Source organism: Monopterus albus, unplaced genomic scaffold, assembly GCF_001952655.1.
Source record: "Monopterus albus unplaced genomic scaffold, M_albus_1.0 scaffold18.1, whole genome shotgun sequence".
NCBI classification, from domain to species: Eukaryota; Metazoa; Chordata; class Actinopteri; order Synbranchiformes; family Synbranchidae; genus Monopterus; species Monopterus albus.
This window is the reverse complement of record NW_018127898.1, coordinates 3,650,112-3,664,431: the sequence shown is the minus strand read 5'-3', so window position 1 is coordinate 3,664,431 and position 14,320 is coordinate 3,650,112. Positions and strand designations below refer to the sequence as shown.

The 14,320-nt window shown below is 42.1% G+C and overlaps 1 protein-coding gene and 1 pseudogene across 5 annotated transcripts in view; one reads left to right on the top strand and one right to left on the bottom strand.

The window, feature by feature from the left end:
* The first annotated feature begins 4,041 nt into the window (after window positions 1-4,041).
* On the top strand, window positions 4,042-5,997 carry LOC109956269 (cingulin-like; annotated as a pseudogene).
* Window positions 5,665-14,320, bottom strand: part of plxna1b (plexin A1b) — a 193,664-nt gene continuing 185,008 nt past the window's right edge. For all 5 annotated transcript variants that reach the window (XM_020592549.1, XM_020592552.1, XM_020592551.1 and 2 more), the window contains exons 28-32: window positions 12,125-12,315; window positions 9,835-10,004; window positions 9,362-9,574; window positions 9,115-9,265; window positions 5,665-8,338 (exon numbers count right to left, since the gene is read on the bottom strand). In XM_020592549.1, coding sequence (XP_020448205.1) covers window positions 8,243-8,338; window positions 9,115-9,265; window positions 9,362-9,574; window positions 9,835-10,004; window positions 12,125-12,315 — 821 coding nt within the window. In that variant the 3' untranslated portion in view covers window positions 5,665-8,242. The remainder of the gene's footprint in view (window positions 8,339-9,114; window positions 9,266-9,361; window positions 9,575-9,834; window positions 10,005-12,124; window positions 12,316-14,320) is intronic.

Here is a 14,320-nt window from a genome sequence, read left to right as displayed (position 1 = left end):
TATAAAACAATACTGATCAGAGCAGCTTTAACTATTTATTTGGTTACAAGTTATCAGTGTGCTTTCAAATTCATAACAAGATGCTACAGCATTGTGCTAAGCCGACTAGCCTCGCACAGACTACATCTTTACTAAATATTCATGGTGTGACTGTGTTTATTTGTGGTGGGCTGAAGGTTGGCAGCACCTGTACTTAACACCCACTCCTCTCCTTCAGACTCTCTCTCTCTCACACATACACAGATTTTTCTGTGCATCATAAGTTGAGAACAGTGACAGTAATCCATCACGTAGCATCCCCCAGCCAGTCACGGCTGTCACCTTCACCTCGCCAGAAGCAACTGAACCGGGGGCCCTATAGATACCACTGCCACTCTTTGTGCCCCGGTTCTGCCAGGTTCTTGATTCAACACACACTGACAGATACCCAAGGACTCCTCAGCTAAAATAGGATTCCAATTTCACTGGGTTCAGCACGTGATAAAACACAGAGCCCTTTTCAATTGTGACTAAAAGAGATTAAAAAGCAATGAGTGGGGGGGTGGGGCAAATATAGATCATGGCTTTATTAACTACGGCAACAGAATTTTGCATGCAAGGAGAGGTGGAAGAGGGAGGGAGTGGGAGAGGGTGAGGAAACAGCATTTTGTGCTATGCAAGGAATTTATCATAATGTTCGCGCTGCAAGATCATTTGCTTCTTGACAGGATCATTACGAGATTCAGTGCTCCCACGACCATTACGCAATTTCAGCGTTCCTCCTTGGATGGAATTTTAATTGAATTAGCCCGGCTGGTTACACATGGTGTGAACGATAACATTTTTCTGTCTATCTGGGCTTATTGAATCCACCAAGGGGGGAGAGAGAAGTGCTGACGGTATAAGGCAGAGCATGAAAAAGGACAAGGTGGTTTTTGGTTCATTCCAATATGCTTTCTTCCTGGCCTCTCTTTCTTTTTGCTCCATGCCTTCTTGTTCAGCAACAATGCATGCCATGAATATCATTGGCCTAGCCTTTCTGAGCCAGCTGACACTATACTGTATTACACACTCAGAGCTACTCTTCCATGTAAGTGCTCATGTAAGCTGAGGGCAGTGCAAGCATGATGTTAGAGAACAAACCACCACCAGCCACTCAAGTACATTCTCATAAGAATGATTAATGATGCTGGTCAAGTTATGAAAGGCAGAGCGATGGAGGAGGGAAGCTATCATGCTGCAGGCTGACAAGAAGCTTTCACTTGACTGTGAATTTTGAACCTCAATTCTTTGACGCTAAATGACACAGTCCATTAAAAGGCTGAATTAATGTGAGCTGGGTATTGTTGGAAACATTTCTATAGTCGTGCACATACTATACAAGTTTTAGTACCAGTACTAAAATGCTACAATTTTCAGGACCTTACACTGAGGGATACAGATGGTTACCAAATATCGTGTTGATGCACAAGCAGCCATAAAAGAGCTTGCCTCAGTGAAATGCAATTTAAAATTCTATAGCAGAAACTACAAAAAATAAGTAAATATGATGTTCAGCTTTCAGTACTAGACAGTTGTCAATATGTGGGTGGGTCATGGTCTGAACTATGTAGGTGTCTTCAAATGCACCTGCTGGTTAATTTGGTTCAGCTGGGGTGCAGCAGTGTAACGTGCAAAAGGGCTGGCTGAGGTGGAATATAAACTGGCAGGCTGTGGTGATAAATTGACTCTTAAGGTCCAGCCAGACCAAAAATCTGAAATTTACTGGACTACTGGTAGGGTTACAAACATAACCTGCTGAAGCTAGCATTGCTATCAGGTTAATACTATGTTTGATGCACATGGGAGGTCAGAAATGTAAAGCTCAAAACACTCCAGGAGTCACCAAGAGATGTATCAAAAAGAACTGAACCCTTGATTCAAAGATGGCACCCAGTCACTTAAAAATGGATGATGAAAATTGCACATGAGCCAATAAAAGTTTTCTAGTTTCCAGGGATGCTTCTGCATCAGGTGGCCCACTGCACACACGCATTAGTGCTTCTCCTGTTGGTCCCTCCTTTGTGCTCCGGCTTGGCCTATGAGCTTCTTATGGCCCACTTCACATGCATAAGTGCTTCTCCTGTTGGTCCCTCCTTAGTGCTCCGGCTTGGCCTATGAGCTTCTTGCTCAAGTTGGGAACAGTATGTGAAATTATTCTGAGTTTCCCAGTTAGAATTCTGCCTTCAAGGGGTCATTCTCTCCTACATTTACAAATATACATCAACCATGACACTAGGCTCAGCAATGCAGTAAAGGTGACCCAAACACTACACCCATGTGCCTCCACATCTGACCTGATTTTGGTGTTATTCTCCAGATTTGGCTGACGGCCAGCAAGATTTCCTGTGTGCCTTTCCAGAATTGACCCAGATATGAAAGCAGAATCAGACATTGGTGCTGTATGTAGACTGAACTGTGCCATGTGGATAAATTCTGGTAGAAATCTGTGGCCCAATTAACTGCCAGAATAATCTATAGGGTTTATCACGTTCACTCGTATTTTATCATGTTCGTGTGCTTACTAGCAATAATAGCAGTTATTTAGTTTCGAAAGTATTTGATGATGGTACTATAACCATGGCCATTTGACTGACATTACCATCGCTAATGTAGATCCATACCACTAGCATGACAGAAAACAAACAAAAACCACAAGACACTAGATAGAATGAGGAGAGGAATACTAAACCAAAGCTATAATATATAAATGTACAGTATCTTAAATGTCATATGTTAAGACACTGCAACAGCACAAACCTGCATCCATCTGTAAATGTCAAAATAAAAATCCCAAGTCTCATTTTATTTAGCAAAAAATGTTTAATCTCTCCTTGATGTGTGTTTATTTACAAGTAGTAAATCTGCAAAATAGGAAAAACTGAATATTTACACAATGAATGTTAACCTGCAAACTTGTGAGACAATTGCTTCAAGTCTGAAACTCTAAAAATGTATCAGTTATTCTGGTATTAAAATTCCTTTGCCAACTGCCTGAAAGTCATTTGCTTTGTTTCCTTGAATCCCATGTAACGTCCGTTAAAAAAAAAAAAAAAAAAAAAAAAAAAAAAAAACTTAAATTTCAAAAAATAAAAAAAAGAAGAAAGCAGTAAGAAAACAGAAGAATGATGCCTGGGCATTTGATTCAATTGTGGTTTGGAAAGGCAAAAGTGTGACTGAGCATATCTAAATAGCTGAGAATTAAACATGAGATACATGACAATGTGCTGAATTCGCTCATACTGAAGGCAGTGCAATAAATTTTACCTAATTTGTTCTGATGTGACAGAAAAAGCATAAAACCCAGCATCTCTCTGTCAAACTACAGTCAGCATGGTGTTTTAAGTCAGCAGCTGATGCTGGCTTCTCCACACAACTCCAAACACTCACAGACAGACGTACTTTAAATCACCTACATAAATACGAGTCAATTATCACACTAAGCGGTGCAAAATGATGGACAGAGAAGTGTAGCTGGAAAGTTGCTAGAAAACATACAGTATGTCCAGACTTCCAAAGCAGGTCAATCTAGAAGTCGAGTAGCCATGTGAATTAAAAACAGGCCAACTTCCTCAGCAGTCATTTAATCAACCACATTACACTCCAAATATGACGCAAATGAAGCATGAACCTGAGAATGGATTGAGAATGTTTTAAGTGTCTTTAAAAAGCCTTACCAACTGGACACTGCGGCCTCAGGTGGTTTTTGCCTGTGCTTCTGCAGGGACCGACTGGACTCGCCCCTACTGTACACTGTAGTCAAAGACATCATTGAAAGAGATGCTGTCAACAGCACTGCTGAGCTCTGGCCTCAGCACTCATCTATTTCCTTGCCATATGATCGAAAATAAGAGCAGCAAAATATATGAATGCAGCAAAAAGTCAGATGTATACAAGGAGAAAAAACATCACAAATGTCTGTACAATGGGCTAGGAATATTTTGGTGGAGGTGTTGCAGTACATGTTAGTGTAGTTGATTCCAAAAGAAATTATTTAATGTGGGTAGCCAACATGGTGGCAACATGGGCAGTGTCAAGACTGTTATCTGGCAGGACAGAGTGGACTTTCAAGTCCCAGTAGGTAACCAGTTGAAGTAGGTTCATATGCAATGACACGTCTCAGACATGTAAACATGATGGTGGGTTGACGCTAATTGGGGAAGTGCACTCAGTATTCTTTGATGTGAAGGAAGATTTTTATTATTTTTTTTATTTTAAACGAACCTGGCATAAAAATGTACAGTGACAGGAGGAGGCTCAGCAGACATTGGATCAGTGACAGAGCCATCAAGATCTCAGGATTCACATCCTGTAGGACTCTGACCAATGTCACTAGAGACAAACTTTTTAGTTTGTTCAAGTCTGACATAAGCAGGAAACTATGTAGATCTGCTCTGACCCCAGAGTAGATCTACAGGGCTGACCTAGCTGCATAAGGAAAGGGAGAAAGCGGAGGTCAACGCCACAGTGGGCCTGAGGCAGAGCTCACCCTCCACGCTGAGGAGAGAGGGCTGAGATCTGAGCTAGATGAGAAGCCATGTAAATCTAAGGAGACTGGAGGAAGATGTGTCACAACAGAAAATTCTGCTTGGACATGAGGAAAAGAGACAACCACCAGCTGGATAAAGAGCTTCTTACCAAAAGCCAGCAAAAACCACCACAAAGACAAAACCTTGGAGATTCCTGGAGGACAAAGACAAATGGAAGAGCTTGAGCAGGAGGAGGACAAAAGCAGTGTGGAGATGACGACAGAGCAGGTGGCCAGGAGCAAAAAACAGATCAGTCAGCTCCATTCTGAGCTCATGCAGGAGAGGTCATCAAAACAGGACCTGGAGCTGGACAAGAATAAGGAGAGGCATCTGAAGGAACAGAGAAGCCGTGCTGCTGACATGAAGGACCAGTCTCACTCCTCAGCAGGAGTCTCCCAGCTGGAAAACAAGATGTAGGAACTGGAAGAACGCCTACATGGTGAGGAAAGGGAGAAGAACTGCATGGTATTTCAACGACGTCTGGATGGGAATCAAAGAGCTCCACATGGTGCTGGAAGAGGAGAGACAAACGCATACTGAATAGAGAGTGAAGGCTCTACAGGCAGGTGGATGAAGGGGAGACAAAGCTGGAAAGGACAGATGCACTGAGGAAAAAGAGCTCAGACGGAAAAGCCCCTTGAGGATAACTTATGATCTGTGATATTGAGCTATACAAATAAAAACTTGTGGGCCAGAGTTACTGCACTGCGAGCTTAAGGGCAGCAGTACGCCCAGCTTCGGATTCATCAGCCCTCAGTTCAGATGATGAGGACGGCCTGTACGACCCCTCCACCATCACCTCCATCCTCACTGACAGCAACCTCCAAGAACAGCTCCTGTTAAAACAGCACTTCAGGGACAGGAGGAGGGTGGGAGAACATGGCACTGTAGAGGAGTGAATGTAAAGAAACAAAACATATTTTTCATTTCAGGATTTCCTTCAGTCTACATTGTACATAGATGCACTCCACAGTACAGCTGGAACAAATTAGTGCACTACACAAGGGACTCCAACAAAATCACTAGCACACAAAGCTGGGATGGCTGGATCAAAAAGAGAAAGATGATGCTGGAAGCAGAAAAATAACAAATAGGAAACACCTAAACACCTCTTGTATTTTTTTTTTTTTGGTACAAATACAGCATGTCAAACCATTTCAAGGTTGAGATTCTGGAGTCAAGCACTTAAGGTCCCAAGTCTGGTTTTGACTGAATAATGTTGTAGTTAGTTTACATGTTGAACTTCAGTTTTCAGTGTAGCGCAGGTGTCTACTGACTGAACTTACAAATTCTGAACCATGCACAAAGATTAAGTAGAGCTTCTGGAAAAACTTGGACCAAATGCTGACACTGAGGGCATTAATGATAGCCACAGGTGATTGGAAACACAACACTATAATCCTTATGCTGACTTTCTGGCAGATAATTTAACTAACTGATAAAAAAAAAAGGACAGCAACAGCATCTATGATCAGCATAAAATGAAAGCCCTAATGTCTGCTAGAAAAACAAAGCACAGGAGCTAAAAGCAGCAAGTCACATTTCCATCGAAGACTGATGCTCATTTGCTGTAACAATTTCATTTCGATCCTTGAGATCAGGAAAATAAACCTCGAGTTCCGCCAAGTACTTCAACTTCAGGCAAACCCAAGAGAAGTTTTTCTTCTGTGTACCGTAAAATGTACAATTTACATGTCGAAAACAAAAAGACAAAAACAAACAAACAAACAAAATGACCTGGTTACAAAAAGATGGCAAACACTTTTTGTTCATCATGAAAAAGTATACAATTTACAAATGAAAACATTAACAAAAACATTATACAGACCACAATTTGGTTTATCGGCAAGCGGGGAATAAAAAATCTTATTTTTCTCACCACAAAGTCAAAAACTATAAATTCGAGACTTCATATTATGAGAAACAAAGAGTAGTAATAAAAAAAGCTTTAGCCAGACATGGCAGTTGGCTAGTTCTGAAACAAGAGCTGCAGGCTGAGGAGAGGATTACTCAGCCTTGTGGAGCTAATGAACAGAGGTGTCTCACCTCTGCATCACTATATACCTCCCTACCCCTCTCTATGAATAACAAGCTGTCTCAAATACATAGGTTAGAAATGAAGAGAAACACTCAGTATATCTTTTCCTTGCTCCTCTAGTTGGGTATTAACATTGAGAAAATGAAAAAAGAAGTGGCTTTCAGCTGGAAACAGCTTCCCCCACTTTATTTGATCACCGAGGGGCTCGGCTAAGCTCTACCTGACCTCACTGTGGCTCCTGTGAAGACGTAAACAGAGTCTGAGAGCACCAAGACTTTGGCTTTACTCTTCCGGGTCTGTGTCGGAAAATTAATGACCCTTCAATGGATGGGTACCAGAAACCCAGGACACGTGGAATCTGTAGATATGGTGGTGGCTATGTGTTAAACGGGGCAAACCGGAATATTTTAGGTAGTGCAATGTAGCTACTTCATTGTTCAGTCACTATACCATGATCCAATGAATAGTCACTTCTTGACCCTTTAAGAAAAGAGTCTGCTGTGGAGCCAGACACCATGGTCATGATAAAGCAATAATCCTGTGTGTATATATTTGGTTTCCTGAAACCAAAAGATTGCACTGATTGAATCTAGAAACAACAGCAACTTCATGTTAACATTATGACACTATGAAGTGTCTGAACTTAAGACGGACAGCTACGCATGTCACCTCATTTCCCGCCATTTTCAACAAAGACCTTACAATGGGGTTGTTACTCAAACAGTTCTTTTTAGTCACTAGGCATGTTCATATTTAAAATCAAAGGGTAGCACATTCCATCTAACAAAATGTCTTTGCACTAAACAACATTCAAAGAAAACGTGGCACAGTACGACTTTTTTGTTTCTTTGTTTTGTCTACGTTTTTTTCTGTACTTGAAATATCAAATTATGTTTTGTTGTTGTATTTTTAGTGTTTGGTTTATAATGAAAAGGAAAACAACAAAAGTTTTTTTCTCCCTAATCTTTCTTTAAAAACGTAGCTGTATTTATATATAATATCTATATAGTCTTCCTTTGTAACGTTTCTGTAAATTGTGCAAATTTAGCAGTAATACAAGTGGAGAGAGATCAGAGAGTGGGCAGTTGATTACATTTATACAAAAAAACAGAAAAGCTCACATCCTTTAAAACTGCGACAGCCATTGGAGTCACATTGCCTGGAGAGCATCTCTCCATTGGCTCATCACAGATTGGTCCATCCCACTAATGATGCCATATATGGAGTTCCTTTCCAGGCTTCCACAGTTTCTTTCCTGACGATTCGCTTCATAATGACAAAACTCCTAAAATCAAAATCAAGCAAACCACAAACACCAACATCCACAATAATCTACTGCTGTCAGTTGACATGTTTCTCCATTTATGCATGTCTGAAAATGTCTGGTGTCCCAGTCGCTCACAAAGACACATGCCCACTCACGGTATGGGGCTGCAGACAAACACACACACACACACACACGTAAGCGTACACAGGCCCGCCCATCTCTGCTGAAACCCCCCATTTTGTAGTATACTGCTTCAGCCTTTTTGCAGTTCGTCTGTCGTACTGTCGGGGGTTGCAGTTTTGTTTGTTGTGTGGGTGAGTGGAGCGAGGGAGAGAGACAGATGGAGAGGAGGAGTGAAGAGAAGGAGGAGATGGAGGTGCTGGACAGTCCTCAGCTGGTCAGGGCCATTGTGTCGATGACCTGCTCCAGCTTGCTCCTCAGTCTCTGTCTCCTCGCCTGCTCGTCCCGCTCCAAAGCTGACAAGATCTGAGGAAAGGGGAAGAGGTCAGTGCACAGAACAAATGTGCAAGCTTTCCCACACAAGGCTGTAAGACGACTCTGATATCCCACCTGGCTGATTCATACTTGATACATCATGTGAATTCTCATAAAAGCTGGTATTAATGTAATAGGTAGTATAAATGCAGTGTCCAGCACGAATAAATAAAGTCCAGGTCAAAAAAAACAAAGAAAGGAAATACTGATGGTGGTAAAATTACCTAGCCTACTACTACAACAGCTTACATGGTGCACTTAGCTTTAGGTCTTTCTTCCACGGCACTGATTGCATCAGCACAAGAAGAGAATCGTATCACAGTCAAAACTCTGGTGCTCTGTTTCCACTTTTAACAGAAAAACCCGTTCATCCACTTATTAAGCTTAGTTTTTCCACACTCCTGTTTTTCCAGATCTATGTGAAGCTGTCCTCATCGAAACTCAGCACTCTCACTGAAGGTTTTCACATTAAAGGCCTGAAACTAACGGGCAGGGTCAAGGACCTTTAATGTGAAAAACCTGCCAGAAGCCAATGGAAACTATTTCTGTTATTAAAGAACAACATTCTCTAATGTAATAGTGCTGTGGAAATGTACATACTGCTGAATCTATCAAAACAACATGTAAACATGAAGGAAGTTGGGGACTGGCATTAACTGAGGAATAGTAGGAGAAATTAGGAATCATTGCCTGCCAATCAAGGTTACTATGGAGCTACTGTCAAGACAAAAATATCTAGTGTGCCTCCGAAATGGCTACTATCTCACCTCATCCTTGTACTTGACGATGTAGGAGTAGATCTCGTGTAGAGCTGACATGCTGTTGAACTGGTTGGCATGCAGGCGTGACTGTTCCGCCAGGTAGGCACTCATGTCCTGGTCGCTAATGGCCGGCATCCTCGAGATGTCGGAGTAGTACCTGGATATAAGGACATTTACAAAAAAAGTTGAAACCTTGCATAGTTCATGTAAAAATCACTAAATGACAAATTGGGTTTAACATTTGCTCATGTACCTTTCTACCCAGTTCTTATAGTTGGGGATGTCTTTAGCATAGAGCAGCTTGTTCGAAGGCGAGTCCTTCCCCAGCTTATGCTCTGATGTTGAACACGAGTCCATGAAGGTCTGAGCCACCACAGACAAGCAGGCGTCTGTAATGCTGTTCTTGTGGATGTCAAAGACAAATTGCGGGTTCTTGATCACATTCACCCAGAACCTCAGTGGAAGACTGGAAGGATTGAGAGAAAACAGGAATAGGGTGGAAGGAGGGAGAGGAAGAGCAAGAAGGGCATGACAAATTGTTAAGGTGCAGTGAGAGGAATAGTAGAAACATTCTGCTGCACTGTCAGTGTAAAGGTATTGCATATTCACTGGCTTACAGTCTACATTTTTCTCCTACAGCAACATCTTCACAACACTAATGAGACACAAAGAAGCTACCAAATGCTCCCAGTGTCACCCCTTCACAGCGTGTGTGCACAAACTCACCAGTTGCTCTTCCAAGTGTGCCGTACATCGGAGTCTGTTATAGAGTGCTTGTCTGCTTGCTCGTCCAAGAAGTCAAACATGTACTTGATTGCGAGAGGCAGGGCGCTGCCTCTGTGTGCTGTGCTGAAGATGGTCTCAAACAGGTCGTCCACAAACTTCTGGAGTGTACCCTGAGCACAAGAAGCAACGCTGGCTTTGTCAGTTTGACAGAAAAAACATTTGAAGTTTCTTTGTGTGTGCTCATAGAAGATGCACATACTACGATCCCATAACTCTTCTCGTTCTAAAACATGATAAATGATCTTATAAACCCACTTCTGTGTTTTATAGTGCACACTGGAGAGTTGTGATTTAAAAAACACAGATGCTTATCATGGTACACCACATTATTTAGAAAAGGACCTTTTGTTTACCTTTATTTATAATTCAAATGCAAATGTCCATGTTAGTTACATTTGATTAAGTCAAGTTATAGCTCAGCTAAACCTCAGCCTGTTTGCTGCTGATGATTGCTGCAGGCATCGTCTGTCAGCAGCAGGTGTTTGACAATGACAGTGCTTCGCTTGTACTAGTCCAACTTTCTGAGAATTTGTGATGATACTGAGTGCTCAGTGTTGTTACAGTGTTTAGGATGGGGCCCCAACGAGAGTTCAGCCTAAGGCTGTTCTGCAATGTTTTTTACCACATCATACAACTCTGGAGAGTCTGAACCCTCGTAAACTCCTCTGAAGTTGAAATGATTTGATATTTCCCACAAGTGTTCGGCAACTTCTTTAAGCCAGCCAGAAGTTGAATCTGCAGGTTTCTATTCATTCACACAGCAACAAATCAGCTTCCTAAACACACAAAGCTGTGGGGGTTGTAATAAATAAGAGCAAACTGCAGCACTTTACATTTCCCCAATTGTCTTCCTCTGGCTTGCATGTTAATCATTTACCAATCGAGGCGGGACTGATACCCGTAAGGCGCTAGCCTTGCACTTTCCTACCTGGAGCTCGAACAATGGAAATCTAGAGCTAATGAGTGAAACACTGGGGGAGAGAAGTTGCAGGATGAGCTGAATCATTGAGACAGTTAACACTAGCAAAAGCCTAACATTGTTGATGGACTGTATAGGTAGACACTCTGCTTGTGTATACAGGGTATTTGTTAATTTGTATGATAACGTGCATGTGTGTTCCTAGTGACGAGGTGGGATTCACAACATGCATTCTGTTTGTAAGATGTGCCCTGAGTAAAGTAAGAGTTGCCATCTCTAAGTGGATTCAAGCCATCTCTTCTATTTCTCATTTTTGTTTAGGTTTGTCATATTTATATATTTCATTGACCCAAAATATGCTAACTATTCTGACTGCAGCTCTGTTCTGTCCCTGACCAGCAGAGACAGATGCAGACAGTTACATAAACTCAAAAAGTATATTATTTTACATTAACAACTGAATGCACAGCTCAAAGCAGAAAATCAGCCTGGTTTCTGAGGAAATGTGAAACTAAGTAGGAATGTTTAGATTTTTTTGTCTTCATAACCACTGTGTGCTGTCTTGAGTTGGCACTGACGTGAGAAAATAGGGCAAAAGCAAATATCATAAGTTACTTTTCCTGTGGACATTTTAGTTTCTTGGGGATAGATAGGACTACTAATCCTAATATGTGTTTTCCTGCTATTTTAATCTCATTCTTATTCATTTCATTAAAATGTCAATATGGAAATGTGAGATATGAAAAACTGCAATTTTTCTTTGTGAGATACTTAAGCATTAGACTGTGCACGAGAATAACCTGACCAACCTTTCCTGTTGAAAAATAGTCACAAAACTGAAACAAAATAAAAACTGAGGGATGAAGCACACACTGAGTCATCTTTGTTTCTCCAGGACATCAACACAAACACCAAGGTTTCACATCATACTGCACAATAATAATAATAATAAAAAAAAAAAACAGAGCCCAGGTTCCAGAGTGTGGAAGAACTTGGTGAGCAATGATGGCATGGTAAAGGCCTGGGTATAAAAGCCCTGAGGCCAGCGACAGAGGGGTCAGGAACACCAACCCTACAACTCAATAGACAAAGGTCAACCTCCTAATTAAGACACACGCAGTCATTCCTGTGAACATGTGTGTCTTTGTGCAAAAGGTTAGGAAAAATGTTAATGAGCTTTGAGACCACCACCAAACAAAGGTCAACAGGGGCTGCTGTTGGAAGTGGGATACATGATAGGGCTGTGGTGGAGTGGAGTGGAGGTTTCGGCTAAAAGGTGAATAAGTGTGTTAATATACAAATTTTTGGTACCTTGGTGGCCAGCAGTCTGGTCAGGTAGATCTCAGAGACCATCTTGCTGCCTCTGTCCCCTTCCCTCTGATCTGAATGGTCGTGGTTCTTGACCAGGTGCCACAGTTTGGTTCCGCTCTCGAGGTCGGGGGTGATCATGGGAGTTCGGGAGCGCAAGCTGTCTGGACTGCTGGCTGTCCTCAACATGCTCTCTACGAGGAGGTGGAGAACAAGACATGGGAGAGAGGTGAGTGAAGGGCCAAAAAAAAATAGGAAGAACAGAGACAAATGTGGGGCTGAACATGTGTTTTGACATCATTAGTGAAGGTTCATAGGGTAAGAGAGGTTCAGGATGGTGTTCTGCCTTTTTTGTTATCCTCCTGATGAAGTTCAGAGGTCAAAGTTATGTGTAGAAGTGCTGCTCTGAGTATACAAAAAATCTGGCTCTGCAACAAGACAAACTGCAGAGGAATCTGACAAATGAGTGCAGTCTAATTAGATCACTTCGGCAGGGACAAGGCTTCCTGTGGGATTGAACCAGGGTCCTCTGGTTAAAAAGGCACATGTAATATTAAATAAATATAATCTGATTGCATAACAAACAACCCCGTAACTTGCTGCCAATCGTTATAAAAATATTATTTTCCCTTATTTACCATTTCAAGGGAACCAATTTAATCTACACAGGCAGAAAAACACATGAATAAGAAATCTGGGGCAGCTAAAGAGCGAAATCTGTGAAGTTAAAAGCATTTCTGAAAGGTGACAGCTTCTTCTACTTGCACGTCACTCTTCATTCCAAAATAAATTTGTCTGTCACTCTCTGTCCTGCTCGCTCCCTCCCTCCCTTTGTTGGACAGTGATCTCCTATTTTGTGACACAGAGCATTTCGCTTTCAGTTCGAATGCTTGCCAGTTGCGTGACACAGCAGGAAAGGATTGAGAGGTTCAAAATGTCAGGAGAGAATGTGGTCCAGGGAAGTACAGAGTAAGTGTGATGGGGGTGTTATTAAGTATTATGTGTATGCCACAGTGGCAATGCTTAGGAACAGAGTTACTGTAGACTGGAGAGGGCCTGAGGATTGGAATGAAAGAGAGCCACAGGAGAAAAGATGATAGTGAGGAACAGCGGTCCAATTCACAACTAACATTAACGTGTGCCCAGTGGTATCTGGACTGTGTCTGGACCCAGTGGAGCTGGATTATTGGTCTTGAAAATTCATCTAATTTGAGCAAATTCATTTTTGTTCCCTTGCAAAATACAGTGTTTCACACACTTTCATTCAGAACATAAGCGTATATATTTTCTTACAAGGTTACCAACCCATTTGGAATGCTATCAGACCTCATAGTTACACAGAATGGTGCCGTGACCGACCGTGACCTCAGGAAGGAGAGGCACGCCACTGGCTACAGCACCTACTTTAGGTTAAGAGATCACCCACATTGCAAGAGGCCCCTGCATGTGCACATATCCAGGGGCAAAGCTAAGTGGCTGAAAGAATATAGTACTCCTCGGCTAATTGATTGCGTGACCATGCTCACAAGCAGGGCAAGGTACTGTCCTGCCGTTAATTTGCCAAAAATACAGGGCAAATCGCAGTTTCCTTATTTTACTGTTCCTTGCTCCTCAATCCTCGCTCAACCCGGAAGTCATTCCAGTCCGTTATGTTGAAGGATGATCCAAATCTCTTATTCCTGCTTTTAGGATCAAGGAGCAAGGAAGTCGTCTGAGGCAGTGGTCCCCAACCCCCGGGCCGCGGACCGGTACCGGTCCGTGGATCAATTGGTACCGGGCCGTACAAGAAATTATTATTTATTTCCGTTTTATTTATTATCTGAGTATGAACGATCTTTTATTTTGAAAAATGACCGTGTTGAGCTTTGCAGCTTCACCAGCGTTGAACTCGGGAAGAAATTTGACGGAAGCAATAATATCTTTTAGCTCTCTTAGCATATTTTATTGGAACAAAGAATAACACGCGTCTACACTCTTCTAGTGTGACGACCCCAACTGAACTCAGACCTTCCCGCTAAAAAACAAAATGGGTGCGCTCACAAAAACTGCGCCCCACGGTGGTGGAAACGGCACACTTCACATTACAACAGCATGACTACACATTACAACTGAGTGCACATAAAAGAATGTCTCTCAACAGACCGCATTCTCTCAGTTACATCTCTGTCGAGCGCCAAAACTGGCTTACTTGTGCGACAT